This window comes from Lepisma saccharinum, chromosome 10, assembly GCF_977018435.1.
Source record: "Lepisma saccharinum chromosome 10, izLepSacc3.1, whole genome shotgun sequence".
Lineage (NCBI taxonomy): Eukaryota > Metazoa > Arthropoda > Insecta > Zygentoma > Lepismatidae > Lepisma > Lepisma saccharinum.
The window spans coordinates 27,858,168-27,879,441 of record NC_139238.1 but is presented as its reverse complement, the minus strand read 5'-3'; the positions used below and the strand labels follow the sequence as shown (position 1 = coordinate 27,879,441).

The 21,274-nt window shown below is 37.7% G+C and overlaps 2 protein-coding genes across 2 annotated transcripts in view; both read right to left on the bottom strand.

Moving 5' to 3' along the window:
* Window positions 1–18,104, bottom strand: part of LOC145994038 (circadian clock-controlled protein daywake-like) — a 155,932-nt gene extending 137,828 nt beyond the window's left edge. The window contains exon 1 of the mRNA XM_083130121.1: window positions 17,957–18,104. Coding sequence (XP_082986247.1) covers window positions 17,957–18,104 — 148 coding nt within the window. The remainder of the gene's footprint in view (window positions 1–17,956) is intronic.
* A 1,804-nt stretch (window positions 18,105–19,908) lies between these two features.
* Window positions 19,909–21,274, bottom strand: part of LOC145994275 (protein takeout-like) — a 38,009-nt gene continuing 36,643 nt past the window's right edge. The window contains exon 6 of the mRNA XM_083130379.1: window positions 19,909–20,133. Coding sequence (XP_082986505.1) covers window positions 19,982–20,133 — 152 coding nt within the window. The 3' untranslated portion in view covers window positions 19,909–19,981. The remainder of the gene's footprint in view (window positions 20,134–21,274) is intronic.

Below are 21,274 nucleotides of genomic sequence, written 5' to 3'. Positions count from 1 at the left end.
TTCACAAGCAAATATATATTCCTGATACTACCACAACACCAAATTTTAACTATGTTTGCCTAACCTAACTGAAACTAACCTAACCACACGTCAATGGATCGCAATTATTTTGCAATTTCTAGATCCTGATACTACCACGACATGAAATTTTAACTATGTTTGCCTAACCTAACCACACGTCAATGGTTCGTGGAGCTAGCGTCAATGATTCACAATTATTTTGCAATTTCTAGATGTTTTTGACAAATTTTAACTTCAGATTCATCATTAGCAGGCCTCAGTTAGTAAGTATGCCAAATATGAAGAAAATCTGAGAGGGGTCCGGTCGTCTTCAGTCATACCTTATTTTCTTTCTTTTCATCCAGTGACAATGAAATGCAAACTTCTTTTCCAAATAGTAATAACCCGTGGCGCAACAGCCCGTGAGGACCAAGGCCTATCTACCGACCGCCGGTGATGATTGATTGATTTGGTTTATATTACTTCACTTTTCTGCCACATTTTTGCTAATCGTAAAGATTACACTGGGGAACAAAAAAAAGATTTTATTTTGCGGCATAAAGTTTAATAACAGTTTCAGCACACAAAACAGCTGTTATTGACAATTGTATGATTGGTTCAGTTGAATTGACTCCAGTTATAAAAATAAACACACCATGGAAAATATAGGAGGTAAAATTACTCTACGCTTTTCTCGGTAATATCAAAATTTGATAATGGGCTGAAATTCCCATAATAAACTTATTTATTTATTTGTAAATTGTTGCTAGGCAACTTATGAAGCATTGCTAGGCAATATATCGGACACTCAACAAACCTTAAGGAAGAATACCAAAACATAAAAATGGTTTTAGAAAAAAATTGAATATGCTGAACATAAGTGGCTCGTGTGTGTGGATTTGAAGATGGTGATTTTTTTACTAGGACAGCAAAGTGGGTACACAAAGTATCCCTGTTTCCTATGTTTGTGGGATAGTCGTGCTAGAGAAAAGCATTGGACGATAAAAGTTTGGCCCACAAGGGAAAATATTAGTGGGAAAAGCTAATATCATTCATGAACCGCTGATAGATAGGGACAAAATCATCCTTCCGCCACTGCATATTAAACTTGGGTTGATAAAACAGTTTGTCAAGGCCTTAGATACAAGTGGTGATTGTTTCAAATATATATGCCACACTTTTCCAGGACTAAGTATTGAAAAATTGAAGGCAGGAATCTTTGACGGACCACCACAAATTCGTACACTCATAAATGATGCCAATTTTACAACTTACATGTCTTACATCGAATCTGAGGCCTGACCGAGCTTTGTGTCCGTCGTTAAAAACTTTTTGGGGAATCACAGAGCAGAAAAGTACCCCGATATAGTTGGAAATATGTTGAAAAATTTTGAGAAATTGGGAGCTAATATGAGTGTGAAGATACATTTTCTACATAGCCACATTGACAGATTCCCTGAGAACCTTGGTGATTTTAGTGAAGAACGGGGAGAAAGGTTCCATCAGGATATAAGGATAATGGAAGAAAGGTACCAGGGATGGTGGGATCGCCACGTGATGGCCGACTACTGTTGGAGCTTACACAGGGATTGTCCTCAAAAGCAATACAGCAGGAAATCGTATAGAAAACGTTTCACATATAGTTTGTTACTTCATTGTGTACATATTTTCTTAATTATTTTGATCATAGGCCTATATAAATTTATTTTTATAATAATGATTTTAATCACAAAAAGAAATATTAAATTGTTGTTGGAAGTTCATTTATATGTATGTCTTATGTTTCCGCCATTTTGGTTTAGTTGCATTTATTTCATAAATTAGAGCCAATTCAGGAAATATATTATTATATCATTATTCAGCAGCATGAAATTGCCCTAAATTAGCTCTCAAACACTGTGCCGCAATTTCACTGTTCCCCAGTGTTATTATTATTATTATTAGAAATTCTTTATTCATGGATGCAGTTCAGCCACGGCCAGGCTGGGATTCTAACCTGGAACCCCTATCATTGCAGTGCAATGTGCTAACCACCCCATGAAAATTTGTGCGATGTTCTGTCTTAAACTGTGATGAATAATGGTCTTTTTGGTTAATGGAAAGTGGCCTTTGGTTAGAAGCCCTAGCGAGGCATAAGTATGCTTTTGCTCATATTTCTATCACGTCCTCTTATCAGTTGGCTGCAACAAACACACCCACAATGTATTTATTTTAGAAATAAGACTGAAATGTAAAAATATTTTGTAGCCCTGTAGAACAGATATGGGTTGCAGAAGTTCAAATATATGGCTTGCTTTTATTTTACTCAAGGATAGTTTCATGTCAATTCTGGGTCATTCCATGTCAAACCAACCAAGTAATTGGTTGCATGACCATTTTAGAAAAAAAAAAAAAATTAGTACAAATGTTGGTACATGTTTGTAGATATTAAAAACAATATCCCAAAAAAATATTGTATTTAGTTCTCCTGGGCCAGCCATTTTTCCAACATTGCCCGTGACTTTTTTTGCTCATGTAGAAGTTGATGGATTTCACAGATCTTCAATTGTCATACCTTGTAATTTTAATTTCTGGTAAGTCAACTATTAAAATCCTATGTTACTATATTTCTGATTTTTTAAACCCAACTTTAAAAAAGAAAAAGGAAATGCTTCATTCATTATTCTAGGTATACATGTAGCTTAACATTACACACCAATGTCACAAATTAGATCGCATATATTACGTTATATTCACCAAACAAGTTGAGTCTAAAAGTTGAGATTTTTACTGTGAGTTAGGTTCATGCAGGGCTTCCTCCATGCCAAATATCAGAATTTTTCAAGAGGACCCATCTGAGATATTTAAAACCGAAACTGTCAGAATTCCATAATCGGCCACGTTTAAGCCCATGCTGAAAAAAGGGTTGCATTTCCAAGCACTGATATTTTATTAGCAAACACGCTGCAGGTAGGTGTGCACATTAAAAAAATCAACCCTTAGACTAAACTCCTTGATAAGCCTATAAAAACATCTGGCTTAAAAATCCAATTTTTTGTCTTGTTACCCAAATTACCACCATAATTTTTGTTCTTAGGATGCAATTTTGAGCAAAGCATACTTGAGTATCATAGAAAGTATGATTCATTAACTACAGAATGAATTTTGTTTCAGGTCTCTAGCTTTACTGATTTTTGAGATATTAAGGTTTCCGTAATTTGCTACATGAGAAAAAAAAACACCTTGCAATGTTGGAAAAATGATGTTCTAGGAGAACTAAAGACAATAAATATTTTTGAACATTGTTTCTGATATTTAGAAACATGTACTAATAAGGTTTCGATTTTTTTAAAGGGAAAGTTGCAACACCAACTCAAATATTTTTTAAAGTAAAGTTTGATATATATAATCGAACTTACACAAAAATAAAATTGATGGTGTTTTCATTCCTTCTCTGATTTTTTAAAAATGTATATCACATTTTATAGTTTTCAAATTATCTCTAAGAATCTAGATATCACAGAATCAATTTTTGGAGTATACAATTTTAAATAAGGTTTTCATGGATGCCAGGAAGGTGTCACCTTAAAATTTCATACTTCACCTATATAATTTTATTTCAGTCACAGTCATTTGAGAAATATGATAACTTTGAATTGACGGTGTTTCTTTCAGGGAGTGACACTATTATGGAGAAAATATGCCTCCCCCCTCCGTTTTGAAAAAAATTCAGTGCTTAGCCCTACCTGAAAACATCCTGTGGTCAACCATGAATGTTTTGTTCTTACCTTTATAATTACTAATATTAGTTTATTTACATTTACTATGACAAAGACACATCTTAAAAAGTAGTTGAATACTACTAGAACTTTTTAATACATGGAATAAAATTAACGAGGAATGTAACTTGTATTACAATTTGTAGATTTGATCACTCGGTGTAGGATGAGACTTTGTGTAGTGTTTGAGCACGTTATGGCTACTGATATACCAAGGTACTAGCATGCACTAGCCAGCCATTTTCAACAAAAAGCACTTCATAGTTTTCCAACCGCTTCTCAAGTAGTGAAGATATTGTCCAATTGCCAAGTTGATCTGGTGGTCCACCAGTAAGGCATCAGTTTGGCTTTTCCTTCCATGCCCTGCGTTCCTGGCATCCATGAAAACGCTATTTAAAATTTTATACTCCAAAAAATGTGCTTCAATGATATCTAGATTCTTAAGAGTTAATGTGAAAACTATAAAATACGGTAGTCATTAAAAAAAAGCAGAGGAGGAATGAATCACCATCTGTTTTATTTCTGGGCTAGTTAGATGATATATCAAACTTAAGAAAAATCGAAATTCTAGTAAACATTGTTTTTGGCCTAAAATCTGGTAATATTTTACTAATTTATTGGTGTACTAAAATGTGAATGTGATTCGTTGTCATATTTTCTTTCTATTATTTTGGTAATGTTGTGAAATTTCAAAGAAGTTTGAATAATTTGTAAGGGAGCTAGAATTTTTCTTCCAGGACAGTGCAGCTCACACTTGGAGGCTTTGGGAATGGAAGAAAGAGGAATTACTGAACAAGTTAGAGAGAGAGAAAATCTATCTTCTGAAAATGACGAACCTAGCCTAGCACAACCATTTTGAAAGTCAATGAAATATATAATATAAATCATTCAAAAATCATGTCTTGCACGTTCTCATTTTGAAATGTTTTGGTATAAGTTAGGAAATCTATGTAAAATTGTTTTCATGAAGAAATGGTAATGTAGGAAATAGTAGAACATCTTTGAAGCAACAAGACAATGGAAATTTCTCACAAGAAACAGTAATAGCATTAATAATTCTGACTGGCAAGCACAACCTCTGATACTGCACATTTTCGAGATTATAGAGAATGTCAAAACACATTTCATCAATTTTTAAACTTTGATTTGCTGTTATTGTTCAATTCTTATTTATATTGTTAGTTCCCAAAAATTGCCCAAGTTTAGCTTGTGTCCATTTTGCTCTTTTTTTAATTGATAGTTTTTCCAAGTTTTTATTTTTTACTGATTCTTTTAATAATAATAATAATCCATGGCTCCGCAGACCTTGGAGTGGCACGGCATACTTAAGGGTTGCCAACTTTGTGGTCAATTTCTCCAATCATGTAAGTATGTAGGATATTCTTATCAAATGTATAGACTGCCAATTCAGGTAACTTGTATTTCACTCTGCATGATCTCCAGAAAGTATCCAGTAAGGTATCTCAGATGTTTCCAGAATAATGCATAATGTTTCAGAATCAACATTATTAGAATCTAAATGTTGTCAATAATTTACAATAGCTATGTACAAGTTGGTGATAAATTACTGTTACATTAATTTTGAATTTTTATTTGGGATGATATTCTAAAATTACCTGTTCATTATTTTGTAATTCAAATATAGAGTATACCTTATTGTACCAGATTTTTCATCGTAAAGTGACACGATGAACAAAGTAAATTTTAGTATTTTGTAAAATGTTTACATGCTTCCAGTCTATCATGAATTGGTAAAGTGGGCGAAAAGTGACTGGAGCATGATGCTGATAACATCACCCTCAATACAACCTTCCTTGTGACGTGGCACAGCAAACCACAAAGATCTTTGTTATTGCATGTAAAACTCTATTCCTTTGCAAACAATTGAAGGTATTAATGATGATTACCAGTTTAATGTTTCATATTTTCTTTTGAGGTGTCTAAAGTTTTTTTTTTTTAACTCTAGCTTTGTCTGACATGAACGAATGCATAATCGGCAATTTTATGCACTTTTTCTCCTGACTAGATTAATTGAGATATGTGGTCAATTGATGGGAGATAAAATAAATATTAAGCATCATGCCTAATGAGGTTTCAAACCCAAGACCTCTGGCACTTTTACAGCATCACAATACTTGATTTTAAAAGAAATACTGTGAATTCGATTTTCAGGAAATTATTTACAAGTAAGTATTGTAATAATTTTTGAAGGGGGTTTAACCCCAAACCCCCCTCAAATATGCCATTTATGAATACAGTACTGATTCCATTCAATATAACAATAATGTGAAATAATATCACTGCAATGTAACTGAAATATCACAAAACTGTACGGAAATGTATCTGTAATGTTCCCCTGACATGTTTCTGCAATGTTACATTGACACGTTTCTGTAATGTTGCACTGACATGTTTCTGTAACACTACGAATGTTATGTTAGATTCGCGGTCATTTTTACATTGCTGAAACATACCTGAAACATCACAGTAATGTTTCACAATGTTGCAGCAATGTTACAATGTTTCACGAGTTACGTATCCGTAACATATCTGAAACCATGTTGTGCTGTATGGGTACTAAGAATAAGTGTAAATTGCTAAAAATTACAGATAATACTCTTGTTAAATGTAAGTAGACGAGTACAACTGTGTTTTAAAAATGGCTATGTGTATTTATTGGTTATTTAAGACCATTTGTGCGTAACATGGTATTTAGTTGTCGTAGAAAGGATTATAAGATTTCCAGTCATTTTTGTCGTTCTTTCAGTGTATCCAATTAATTAATAGAAAAATGTTGCACTTTTGGGGGGAATAAGGTCAGGAAAATCGGGTAAATAGGGTCAACACATTTATTCCAATTTTTCCTGACCGAGGCTTCTAAATTAAATTGTCTTCCACAGATGGGTGAATATACAAGGAAATCGTCAACTTCATGGGATAAGGAATAAATGCAGAAGGCGATTGAGGCATTTAGGGAAGGTACCAACGACATGCCTTAGGACTGTTTGGTGTTCCTTTCCGTGCCTCCAAAGAAGAGACAAAGAGGCCAGGACAAACTCCTGAGAAAAGGGAGGGGGGGACTACTTTCACAGTGCAACATGAAGATGAACTGGTATCACAGTTACTAAAATTCTGTTCATGTGGTTTTGGCTTCGACTCCAATGGTGTGAGGAAGGTTACGTTCGAATTTTGCCAAGTCCAGTGTAATCATTTTTCTAAGGAAAAAATAATGCCTGGAATGGATTGGCTACACGACTTCAAGAAATAAAGAATTTTGAAGGCAGCAGCAACTCCAGCGGGTTACAGAGAGTGGTTTCCGTTCCACAAGTGTTAATACTCTGAATGAACGAAGTAGCACGATTTCATGCCTTCCTCAACCCAAGTACTACCAGAAGATGTAGATGGGAATACTGCTCATTGCTTCCTCTATTCCGTCGGCATCAAAAACGTTCCATGATCGCTGCCGTCTCCAGCAGGGACCACCACAGTACCACCCCAGAAAGAAGCAGAAAGCAGTTATTTTGAAATCTCCTGAAAAAAATTCAGGACTTCCAAGCCAAAACCGAGTATCAGAGAGAATTGATTGATTGATTTAGTTTATTTTACTTCGCGTTTTGTGCCTCTTGGCTAATTTGCGAAGATAGGGATGAGTGATGAAATGATGAAATTGATGAATGGACATTCACAAACAACCAAGCCCTAACGGGATTCGAACCCGGGACCCCTAGCGTTGCAGCGCGATGAACTAACCACTCGGCTACAGGGCCCGGCGAGTATCAGAGAGAAGATGAAACAAAAGAACGCATATATAAAAATAAGTGCGACAAGGACCCGCACGCTATAATCATCGTGGTCATGTCAGGATCGGAAAAATTAGTGATGAATAGAGAACGGATTTTAAGGTGCAGCACCTTCTCAAAAATATAGCTGTTTTCAGATCGTTTCAGATATATACCGGGTGTCCAGAATTAAAGTTGCACAACTCAGAGCCCTCTGTAGCCTGTTTGAGGCATCGTAGAACTCTGAAATTTGGTGAATCCACTCTGCAGAGCATGGGGAAGAGGATGGCGATAAAAAAAGTAAAATGGTTCAATTTTCCGCCACCAGGTTGAAATGTGGCGCTGTACTTCCATGATGGGTTGTAATAATGACGTAAACTGCTCTAATTGGTTATGAATTTTCCTTTACCTTGCAAACTTGCAAAAAACGAGAGATTATTTTCTCGCAACTTCCAGCCACTAACAAAAGTCTTTGTAATTAATAACTCAGCTAAATCACTTATGTTTTTCAATATTCATTACTACAGCGCCACATTTCAACCTGGTGGCGGAAAATTGAACTATTTTCTTTTTAATCGCCATCTTCTTCCCCATGGTGTGCATAGTGGATTCACCAAGTTTCAGAGTTCTACGATGCCTCAAACAGGTTACAGAGGGCTCTGAGTTGGGTAATTTTAATTCTGGTCACCCGGTATTTTAGGACACGAAAGCATGTAAAATGAACAGACTTTGTTTTTTTCTTCTTGCACTTTTTTGTGAGATTAGCAATTTTATCCTCTTTTTACACCCTCTTTAATGCTTCAGCACCTTTTTCCTTCAATTTCTTTCATGCTTTGTTAAAAGATTGGACCAAAAAATAAATTACTTTCATTCTTCTTGAGGAGCTACATAAAATCCTATAGTCTTATTTTGTATAGCAGAACGAGAGCTATAAAATGGTGTATTTTAATCATAGCACCCCAAAGAGTTCCCTAATCAAGGGGTACCGAGTTCGATACTCGGTGGAGGCACATAGTGGTTCGGATCCCACTTTAAACTGTAGTTCCAGTCCAGATTAGTCTTACTGTTAAACACCAATTCAAGCAACCCAATAGTTCCAAAGATAATGTAGCAAAATCCGCGAGAGAAAACACAAACTTCAAAAAAACCTATTCGGCTGAACCACAGGTTCCCTATGCGGTCCACGCTCATTATATAATGAAGGCGAAGAAAAAGAGAGCATTGAATAACGGCATTTTATCACCACCTTTCATTTGCACCGTTTTGAAAATATTTTCAGAATCCTTTCCTTCCCCTTTCCCTACCAAAATTTTGCACCTTAAAATCCTATCCCAGCCGATGACGTTTGTGGGATCGGTAATACAACGATCCTGTTTCTGAAACTGAGTTATTGAATACAGCGCCAAGGAAAATCTCAAGACTGGTATCACGAGAAATGTGTGGATGCACAAAGAATATAAACGTTTATTTGTGGAAGATGTGCGAACAAAATATAAGGTCTTACACTCCGAACATAAGATTTGTATTTGAAATTACATATTAATATTGAATATTCCAATGTTAATTAGCTGACCCGTTTCATCCCAAGATGTGACACGTTTCATCCAAATTCTAAAGGGTGAATAGAGACATGCAGAGTTGAAGTCTGAATGGTGTGGGCAAGAAATAAGAGAACTTAACAAATTCTTCTTTAATGTCAATTATTGTTCAAGGATCGATTTGTTACCGTATTCCCGATAATTTTAAATTTGAATCAAATTGTAAGAAATATTTATATTGTTTTATTTCTTGACCCGATTCGCCCTACGTTACCCTATCTGTGCATAAAGTGGACTTAAAACACGTCGTCGCCATGTAATCAAGGGGTTCCGAGTTCGATACCCGGCGGAGGCCCATAGCGGCTCGAATTAAACTTTAAACTGTAGGCCCAGTTCCGATTAGCCTTGCTGTGCATAAAGTGGACTTAAAACAACAACTCAACACTTTTGCAACAATGTTAATTAAATGCAAAATTTGTTCAAAGTCCACTTATGTTCAGGTACACCTTTATTAGTTACAGCAAATAATGTACCGTTAAAATTTGTCTACCACTTAATTTACAAAAACAGGATTCAACCGTTTTTTTGGTAAGTACAGACGCATTTTTCTCGCCGCGTCCATTTCCTTGCGAGGCCGAGAGATCGGTAGAATTGTAGCATTTTCGACCAGTAACGTCCCGCTTATTTTTATGGACATATCTTTAGCATGCAGATATTTATATTAATATTGCAAAACTAGCACTAACCTGTGTTATAAGAGTTGTTCAAAGTTATGTCCATCTACATTCACACATTCTTGTCATCGTTTGATGAAATTATGTTTCACACGAAAAAAGTCCGTCGTTTTTGCTTAGGGGTTCTAAAATTTAACGATCCAGTTTCTCGTAATTTAGACACCTAACCGTCTCTCTACCTGGAGGTGAAACACCAGGGAATTTCTGTGCAAATTGCCTACACACGTCTCGAGACGAGTCTGTTTTCACGTAAGTGTCATACATAAAAACAATTTGTTCTAACGTGAACTTTGCGGCTGGCATTTCAATCGCCTCACACACAACACACACACACTGCAATTACACAAAGAAGTAGCACGGCAAGTAACAAAAACCACACTCTTTTACACGGTACGAAATTAACACGCTCTTGGTTCAAGGTCTGTTCCTCAGTCCATTCGCAGCTCGGTTCCAGGGCACCTGTACAACTCAAGCTCGGAGCTTTCAGATTGCAAACAAGGCGCACGAAAACCTTTGACCTTTAACGGTTTAATCTGCAACGTAATTTTGATACACTGTTGCACATTCAAAACCTCCAAACGATTCCGAGCGAAGCAAACCGGTTTCGAGGGTAAACTTAAGCGGGACGTAACTGGTCGTAATTGTCGGCATCTCCGCTAGCGCCGCCCGTCATACTTCGCAAGGAAATGCACGCACGGTACTTATTGATTTAGTTTATTTTACTTCATTTTATTACCACCGCTACGACGCCTGGTCATAGAAGTTTGTGAGAGGACATTCATCAATTTCATTACATCATCACTCATCCACATCTTCGTAAATAAATTGGCCAAAAGGTGCACAAAAATGGAACTTAAATAAAGAAAATCAATCAACCAATCAATTCATTTTACTGCCACTCCTGCATAATCGCAAAGTTGAAGATGAGTGATGATGTGATGCAATTTATGAAGGGACACTCTCAGAGAACACCCACACCCAGGCCGGGATTCGAACCCAGGACCCTGGTGTTGTAGCGCTCTGTGCTAACCATTCCGCCACGCAGGTCGGCGTCTTTGCATGAGCAAACGAAAATCTATCCCTTTAACGAAACCTTACAGTGATTTCCTAAACAAAATCTTACCACCTGTAGGGACCCGAGCAAAGTGGTGGGGTTCTCATGGGAGATTGAGTCATACTTACCGTCATGCTGGAACCGTAACGTCGGCATTTGTCGCGCAAGAAACCTTTTGCGTTACCGACGATGTACGTACATATGATGGTATTACATACTGGAATGACAAAACAATACACCTAGGTACTTATTGTTACAACTTTCAAGGAACGCATTTTGAAAATGTCCCATTTTTCTCCAAAAAATGACGCGATGCAACATATGAATGCGGTGTTACTCTTCAACCAAGGGCGCCTGCAGGATTTTCTTTCAGGGGGGGGGGGGGCAGAGTGAGATCTCACATCTTGCCGTTCAGTCATAGAAACTATTTTTTACCTTATTATTATTATTTTGCAAATCAAAAATTGAAATTGAATTGAAAATACTTTGGCGTTATTGACAATTCAGACTTAAGCCCCCTATTTAAACAGAAACTGGATTCAATTTGCTTCTTTTCCATAAAGATCTCTCACTTTGTTGGTGAATAGTTATTTTTTTTTCTTTGGTCATGATGCAGGCATATGAAAGAGATAACACCTAATATAAGCTATTCCGTATTTTTAAGCGCCGAAGGTTACGGTAAGAATTTAAGTAATTTAAAACGACGGCGTGTGAATTGATAAAGTCAGAGCCTAACTTCGTGATATAATTTCCTAACTTTTCTGGATCCCGAACAGTCGAAAAATTCGAAATGATCGTATTTTAAAAGTGGTCAATTCTTGGTATTCTCTCCACTAAAGGCGTCTGACGTTTCTTGAAATTAACAGTTTTTGTTTCAAAAATGAAAAACAAAAACGATATTTAGTCGTATCTTTTAGGAGAGGCACGTGCACCCGTGCCCATCCCTCTAAATTCGCCAATGCTTACTAAGACAATACTTACGTAGTGGAAGACAAAAAGTTTGGACACCACAGGCGATGAAGATGAGAACAACCGTCTTCTGGAAGTCCATATTGTTGACTGAAGATTCTGCCTCAATTGTGAATCCATTTCTTGTTCACGGCATGCAGCCAATTAACTCCATTCTTCACCTTGAACTTCCCCAACATTCCCGCCAGAAGGAAAGATTTCCAACAGATTCCGTTCTTTTCCTCATGGGCATTAACCACGCTTTACACAATGTAACATCTAGTACACACGCGCCTCGCAGATGGAGTTCCGAAATTGTCGACACGCCATGAGCTTCTTTGCAAATTTTTTCTCACAAACAAATTTTCAAGTTTTCCCCATCCGTTGTAGTAATGTACGTGAAGGTCTAGTCAAGGAGACAAACCGAAAGAATTCAGAACAGTCGAAAGTTGCAAATGATTCCAACAAAACTTAACACGTTATTTTTTTTATATAAAAAAAAACGTACGATTGTTAATGACTTTTTGATTTGGTTTATTTTACTTCGCTTTTATTCCATTTTTGGCTAATCGCCAAGATGATTGATGATATGATGAAATTGATGAAGGGACACTCACAAAAGACACCCTTGCCAAGGTAGGGATTCGAACCCGAGACCCCTGGCATCGCAGCACGTTGAACTCTAACCACTTCTCCACGAAGGTCGGCTAAACCACAAGAAAACATAAACATGAAGCTCCATAGAATGCACAAATTACTCAGGGTATGAAAAATTCTTCCATACCCGAAGATGAAGATGTGCTTCATATGCGTTACAAGCTAAGTAGCAAATTCTAAAGTAATTTTAATTGTCAATATTGTATAAAGGATTTTTTTAAATATTCTAACAGGTGTGAGGCACATTTTAACAATATCTGTTTTTTTATTAATTTTTCTGGAAACGAAATGTTTAACATGTTAGACGTTTACATAATCTTAGCTTCCAAAATGTTAGAATCGAAATCGAAACATGTCAGTGCTTCAGTGCGGACTGTTCATCCTGCACCAAAAGGCTGCAGTAATTTCAAAATGACGTTGCTTTTTTTCGACGTTTTATTTTTGCTAACATTGATTGATTTACTTTATTATACTTCGCTTTTGTGTTACTTTTGGCTTATTGCGAAGATGGGGATGAGTGATGATGATGAAAATGATGAATGGACACTCACAAACATTCATGCCCAGGCCGAGATTCAGACCCGGGACACCTGGCATCGTAGCGAGATTTACTTACCACTCCGCCACGATTTTTTCTCTTTCTTTCTATCGGTTTGACGCGTTGAGTTTTGTATACAGAGGTGGTTAGGAGAGCTAATTATGTTTGAGGGCTCCCAAAGTAAATAGTAATTTCCTTCTATTCACGGGTTTCTCGTCCCTTGGCCCGCCGTATTGAACTTCCAGTAAGACCCGTTTCACCTCATAGCTTATCATGCAGATCCCGCATTTTGATGACATTTCATCTTTTAACTGGTGAAACGTAGGCATTGCTAACTAGTACAGAAATCCTGAACACCCTCCTCAGGTTGTAGAAATGTAATTGTTTGGGTTATTTTTTGGTCATTTTTTACCATTTTTTATTTTTCGGTCATTTTTTAAACTTTTTCGCCACTTTTATGTCATTTTGTAAAATTTTGCGTCATTTTTAGGTCATCTTTTTAAAAATTTTGTGTCATTGCATGCTGAAACATAAGAAGTTCAAAAATTTCTGTTTGTCTGAATGTTATCTTGCGGTACTTACTCTGTGTTTAACTACCAGCGCAACAAAGCCTGTCTGAAAATCGCGAAATGCAACATTGTCGAGTTTCTTATTCACAGTCCGTACAACACACCAAGGTGAAGAAGCAATTGTTACATTGTTTGTCTTTGAATATATATACTACAGAGTGTCCGAAAAGTCACGCAACCCGGTGTTTACGACCGTATAACGGAATAGCGAAACGGAATGAGAAGAAACGCTTTCTGCCAAGAGAATGCCCTGTATATTGGGAAAATTTAGAGAGACAAACATATGTAAGAACATACATGTTTTAATAACAAATAAGCAAAGTGTTGCCAAAGGCGGAAAAAAAATATTTGCAAATCGTGTATATTGATGCACAGAACTCACTCAGGTAAATTATTGCAACATTTCACAATACCAACGAACAATTTGGATGGCCATCTAATGAATTTGACAGAAAAAGAACTTTGACGAAGTTTCAAAAACATTGCAGCAGGGAATAAATGGGCTGTTCCAAAAATCGATGTTTTCACAATATTACGAGGGACACTGGCAACACTGTTGGTGTCACGTGTCACTAACAGACGTGTTTCACCTCAGGCTATCACACTAAGGCACTTTTAACGACAAAGGAGAAAGTTGGTTATTCTCGAACATATGTAATAAATTACATACCCCTTGCAACCCTGAAATGTGGTTTCAATTGGATAGGTATGTCAACAGCCAAAATTCCAGGCATTGGTCGACAGAAAACCCATATCAGTTGCATGAACTACCCTTGCACTCTCCGAAAATCGGTGTATGGTGTGGAATATCGCGACGTCGTATTGTGGGGCCGTTATTCTTTGAGACAACAGTGGATTCTGCTGTGTACGGGGATCTCATAATGCAATTCGTTGCTCTCCTGGAAGAAGACGGACGTGATGTTTGGCTACAACAAGATGGAGCAACTTGCCATACATCTGATGAATCTCTTCGTATGCTGAGAGAATTTTTGGTGATCGTCTAATATCCAAGGATTTATGCCCCATTCGCTCGCCCGATTTTTTTTCTGTGGGGTTACTTAAAGGGGAAAGTATACCAAACGGGACCCAGAACATTGGAGCTGAAACGAAACATTACACAGGAAATTAATAATATCGGTGCTGCAACCCTCAGGAAGGTATCTGAGAACATGATCAAGCGAACCAACTTATGTATCCAAGAAAATGGTGGACACTTCGAACATTTGCTTTAATTTGTAATGATACCCACATTTCAGGGTTGCAAGGTGTATGTAATTTATTGCATATGTTCGAAAATAACCAACTTTCTCCTTTGTCGTTAAAAGTGCCTTAGTGTGATAGCCTGAGGTGAAACACGTCTGTTAGTGACACGTGACACCAACAGTGTAGCCAGTGTCCCTCGTAATATTGTGAAAACATCGATTTTTGGAACAGCCCATTTATTCCCTGCTGCAATGTTTTTGAAACTTCGTCAAAGTTCTTTTTGTGTCAAATTCATTAGATGGCCATCCAAATTGTTCGTTGGTATTGTGAAATGTTGCAATAATTTACCTGAGTGAGTTCTGTGCATCAATATACACGATTTGCAAATATTTTTTTTCCGCCTTTGGCAACACTTTGCTTATTTGTTATTAAAACGTGCATGTTCTTACATATGTTTGTCTCTCTAAATTTTCCCAATATACAGGGCATTCTCTTGGCAGAAAGCGTTTCTTCTCATTCCGTTTCGCTATTCCGTTATACGGTCGTAAACACCGGGTTGCGTGACTTTTCGGACACTCTGTATTTTCAATAAGCAGATTGAGTTTTGTACGAATTTTTGGGTCATTTTTCAAAGATTTTAGGTCATTTTACAGCATTTTTAGGTCATCAAAATCCGGACCCTGCAACAGTACAATCTCAACTAATGTCGCATTTTCACCGAATGTTACCAACAAATGTTATCAACTTTTTGTTATCAACACGGTTAACAACAGGTGTTGGTAACCAGAACACTAGTTTGACTTTATTTTTTGTTAATAACTTTTGTTAACATTTTGGCTGCAAGACGCAGACTGCGGAGGAAGTTGCACTCTCTGCGGCAGCATGTGTCATTTTGCTCAAGAGAGACGACAAAGAAGATTCTGGGTGAAACATTCACTGCCGGCAAGAGCTAATTATAGCGGAAGTGACCTGTTGGGGTCTTTGTATTGAAATTATGGGTAAGTTTGGTCCCAAAGGGCAGGCTTCTCGCGCAACTATTCAACTAACGTAAGTTCGGTATTTGATCCTTTGACCACTCCAATTCACTCAAAAGATTTTCCATGATAAATAAATTACAAAACAAACCGCACCTCGCACGAAACGATAAGTTTGATGTCACTACTCAATATTGAAATTGGCCTAAAATCTGTGACGAACTTTGGATTTGCCTTTTTAGGTACTAACACTATAACTCCCGTGCTACTGGTCTTCCCTATTGTCCCTGTTGTCAACACTTCATTGACCCATTTCGCTAATTCGTCTCCTATTAAATCCCAGAAACATTGATATAATTCTGATGGTAATCCATCTTCGGCTGTAGTTTTATTTCTCGGAGCTTTGAATACTGCATCATGAACCTCCTTTTTACTAAACGGTTGTGTGAGCTCAGTTCTTTCATTTTCCGTCAGTGATGCAGGGAGGTAGTTCAAAAAATTACATTGATTTTCTGTTGTTTTAAAGTCCAAGAAGATCTTTATAGTATTGCATAAACCTGTCGTGTATACTATGAGGGCTGGTGACAACTTCACCGGAATAACGTGACTCCTGGCGTGTTTATGTTCTTGAAGAATGTGACTTAGTGTGGCTTGCTCGTCCGGTCTATAGGAAGAATCTTGCTCTTTATTATTGCTGCAGATTTTCGTTTCCTATGTATAGAAAGTAATTGCGCTTTTATTTCATTTGCATAGGGACGATCGAAATTACCTTGCAGTGCTAAACGATGGAGATCATTCAAGACTGCATACAAAAAAATATATTTGTTTCTTTGATCTCTACTAACCTCTGCACTGAAAACTTTACTGATCTGACGAAATTTAGGCTTAACTCGAGTTTCCCACCACTCGATTAGTGTCTTTTGCACTGGCCGAGAGGCCTTCGGTTCGTTCCACGTTTCCCTGATTAGCTTTACATAACTACCATTGCGTAATAATGTGCTATTTAAAAGCGAGTATCCTCTACTTTGTCGGGGTTTGATCAAACCTAAATTTATTTTGAGAATTGGTACACTATGATCACTAAAGCATACTGGAAAATTTTGAACACTAATTATATATTCCTGAAATCTTGGTGCGACATAAAACCTATCTATTCTTGACGCACTATTGGAGGTGATATGTGTGAAACCTGGACTTTCACCGTTGGCGTGTATCCAAGCGTCACGCAGTTGTAACCCCTGCGTTAATTCATAGAGCGTACGTGAGAAGTTGTTTCCTGAGTTTTGAGCTTGTGAACGAGTTACGCAGTTGAAATCCCCCAATAGTATAGTGTCTAGTGTGTGGGATGTCAACTCAGGCCCTACAACTGTTGAAAAAAAATCTTCTCGTGCCCGTCTGTTTGGCCTTCCTGACGGAGCATACACATTACAGAGAAAAACGGAGCCTAATTTTGCACTTATTTGCCTGCCAGTAGGATGGGGCACTACATAACTTAAATCCAAGTGTCGCCTTCTTGCTATGGCAGTCCTTTGTGCTAAGGGAGTAAAATTGTTGTATACTTTAAACATGCTCAGTACGGGAAAATCGTCTATTTCGACCTCTTTTGAAGTAGGGCGACATCGATAGCCGATTTAATGAGAAATTCATTGAGAGCAATTATTTTGGTCTTATTTTGCATTTGATTCAAATTTATAGATGCCAAGGTAAATGTTTGCATGATTAAAACTGTCCACAACAGAAAACTAAAGTTACTTAAATTCTTCAACATTACAGATCTCCAACTTCTGCCTAGAATGCATTAACTATGCTTTCACTAAATAAATCTGGAGTAAGTTTGTTACTCGTTGAAGGTTTTTCTTTAGTTACATTTGCTGAATTACTTGTTAAACTAACCTTTGGAACATCTTGCTTTGGGGTACCAGTTTCTACTCTAAATTCGTTATGAACTATTGTGGAACTTACGCATTCATTATTTTTCTTCTTCTTTCTACGTAGCACCATTGACTCTTCCGCCACTGACCGTAACCTTGATGCAGATCTTGACCGTGATTTCCTAGGGGAGGTAACGACGGGGAATTCTGCCTCCGGAAATAAAGCACTTGGTTGGGGGGGGGGGGTGAGGGTATGTGATGCATCTCCTCTGAAGTGGTCAAGGCTGGCTGATCCATCTCTTCCCTTCCTGTTGGTGTATTCTCCACACTAACTTCGTGTCTGGTACTTGTCTCCTCCGGTGATTATGAGGCTGTCAGTGTTCCCTACTTTGTTATCTCCTGACGCAGTGACTTCTGCACCTGTTGGAGCTGAATCTCTTGGTTTAGTCCGCACGGTTAGCACGGTGGGTTTATATACCATCGGTACATTGTCAGCGGGTATATTGACGGGCCTCCTGCGGGGGGCCACATTATGCCCAACTTCCTCACACGCGAGGCACGTACAGGCCTGCCCAGGGTATGTAACCCAATATGAGTCTCGATTCATCATTACATATGAGGGTATGGGTTTAGGTAGTATCATTTTGATCAAGACACGTCCAGATCGAGTAGGGTGAAAGTGATTCGCAGAGTATGTCTCGTCGTCAAGTTTCACCACTTCCCCATAAGAATTCATGACTCGACTTATCACTTCTGCACTTAATTCAGTTGGGACTACATGGATTCTGACAATTACAAGTCGCTGTTGGGCCCATTCTACTTCAACCTTATGGTCACCATCTACGTCACTATAGATTACCTTAGCACCAAAATCATTTAGTAACCGTTCTCCTACCACTTTTTCACAATTGTTACGTACAAACACTTACGAAAGAAATCTATTTAAAAACTGAGCACTTGGATCGTAGGCACTTGGTATACCTCACGAAACCATCGATGAAAATCCATTGACGTGGGTCGCGTTTTTACGTCAGTGAAAACAAATTTCATGGTGTTTTCTCTTTGTTTGTTCATCGTGATCTATTTAATCGTATCTTCACTGGCTCTCGGTAATTGCATACAAAACCTCGCTTACACTCCAAGGGAAGAAACTAACACAACACTAGCAAACCGTATACGGCCCTAGCTAACTCGGACAGTTCGATCACCTTCTCACGCGAAGAGCGGAGCTCGCTTCGAACTGCTTCCTGCACGAGTTGCAGGCAGACTGGATCACTCGGCCACAGGGTCTGGTCCATGCCTCTCAACACATGGACAATACAAGAATAGGTTAGGTTACGTTAGGCTTGGCAAGGTTAGGTAAAGTTAGGTTAGGACAGTAAATGCAAGACAATGATAGGTTAGGTCATATATGGCTGCATTAGGTTAGAGTACACAAGGGTAGATAATGTGTTTTGATTTTTTTAGTGTACGTTACATTTGTGCCATTTTGACTAATCGCGACAATAAGGATGAATGATGATTAGATGAAAGTGACGAAGGAACAGTCACAAACACATAGAATACTATGCTCAACAGAGGATTTTGCTAGCTTTGAGTCCGGTCGCCAGAACCTCATCAGCTTACAGTAAGACTTGCCAGGATGTTGTAAGTGAGTGTTCCTGTGACCCTTTTCTTTCAACATCCGTTACAAAATAACCAGAAGCGTATATTCTAGGCTAGCTACGCTATCTGCAAAGCCTGAAGTCTAGAGAATAAAATACAGGAGAAAAATCGATCATAATTGAAGATAATATTATTCATATCAGTGAGATGATGATGATGATTCTGGAGTGGGCAACCTGATTTATTACGAGTTGGTAACCTGATTTCCTATGAGTTGGCAACCTGATTTCTTATGAGTTGGCAACATGATTTCCTATGAGTTGGCAACCTGATTTCCTATGAGTAGGCAACCTGATTTATTACGAGTTGGCAACCTGGTTTCCTATGAGTTGGCAACCTGGTTTCCTATGAGTTGGCAACCTGATTTCTTATGAGTTGGCAACGTGATTTCTTAGGAGTTGGTAAATTTATTTCTATTCATAGCCTAGGACCATGTGACATAGTGAGATAGCCGAGATCTTGGACTCAGTATGCGCCACTGACAATAACATATTACAATAAACAGTCAAGAAATGTATCATTCACAATATATGCTTTTATTCATATTTACATAACCTGTACATCACTTGGTTTGGATTAAGAAGTATAGTTACTTGCATGTAACTATCATCATAATTTTATACAATATTCGATAGCACTCTAACAAATTTGCATCGTGTATTTCTTATTATTATTTATGTAGAGACGTTCATATTATTCGGGGAACAAAGTGTCGTAAGGAATTTTTGTAATAATTTTTTCCAGTATGTTCGTGACTAGATTACCAAGGACTTTCTCAATTGCAGGTTTCAGTTCCTGGAAGATGGCTTCCCAGTTTTCGTTCATGAATTTATTCATGTGATCGCCTGTAATGACAAAAGTAGATCGTTATTGGATTGCATAAGTACATTTTCCTATAATTGTAGGATTCTGATGGTCCTCAGTTGCATTCAGCTTAAATTTTGCATCGAATTCGGTCTTCAAATCAAGACTAAATTCAATCCTTAAATCGGACCTGAATTTTGTCTTGAAGTCCGAGCTGAATTCAGTACTTAAGGCTCGGCTGAGATAAGCGAATCTTTTTTCGAATTTTCCTCACCTTTCGGAAAATCGCTATGATATATCACATTCTGAAAAATTACGGTCACCGGCGTGTCCTCCCGTTTCGCCCTATCCCATTTCGCCTTATCGCGTTTTCATCTCCCCCAATAGAATTTCAAATGATTTATGTGACACGAACTTTCTAAGGCGAAACGGGACATCCCATTTCGCCTTATCCTGTTTCACCTTACACACACAAAAAAATCCCACCTGGGAATATTATCGACCTGAAGGGTAATTCATAATGGGAGCGCAGAGCTTGTGATGTTGCCTACCTTGGATCCCATTGTCCTGTCGGTTAGGTTAGGTTAGGTTAATAATACATTAATAATAATGACCCTTCATGTCGATAATATTCCCTAGTAGGAATTTTTTGTGTGTAAGACGAAACAGAATAAGGCGAAATGGGATGTCCCGTTTCGCCTTAGAAAGTTAATGTCACATAAATCACGCGAAATTGTATTGGGGAGGTTAAAATGCAATAAGGCGAAACAGGCCGTAAAAATAGAACACCTAGATCCTCCAAGGAGTTATGTGTGTTGCCTAAATCTACGGCAATAAGTGGATTTTAACAGCAAATTTTCAATGGCAAATTCTACCACAGCCTTAGCGTTACACTTTGCAGAGAAGCAAGTATTTCAGAATCTACATGTCCCATTTTTATTCCCGGCGACTGTAAATATCCTTAGAACTACTTCTAGAGCATTTACGTAAATATCCGTGTGGTTTTCTTTCACTACTGTCAAGATATTCTCAATAATTTAATGGAATTACATGGCCATGAAACTATTGAGAATATCTACACACAAAATCCAAAACGTGTCAATTATCCCATATATGATGACTCCAATAAAACACAGACAACAAAATTACACTTCAACGCACGAATTGACATAGCTAAGTGTG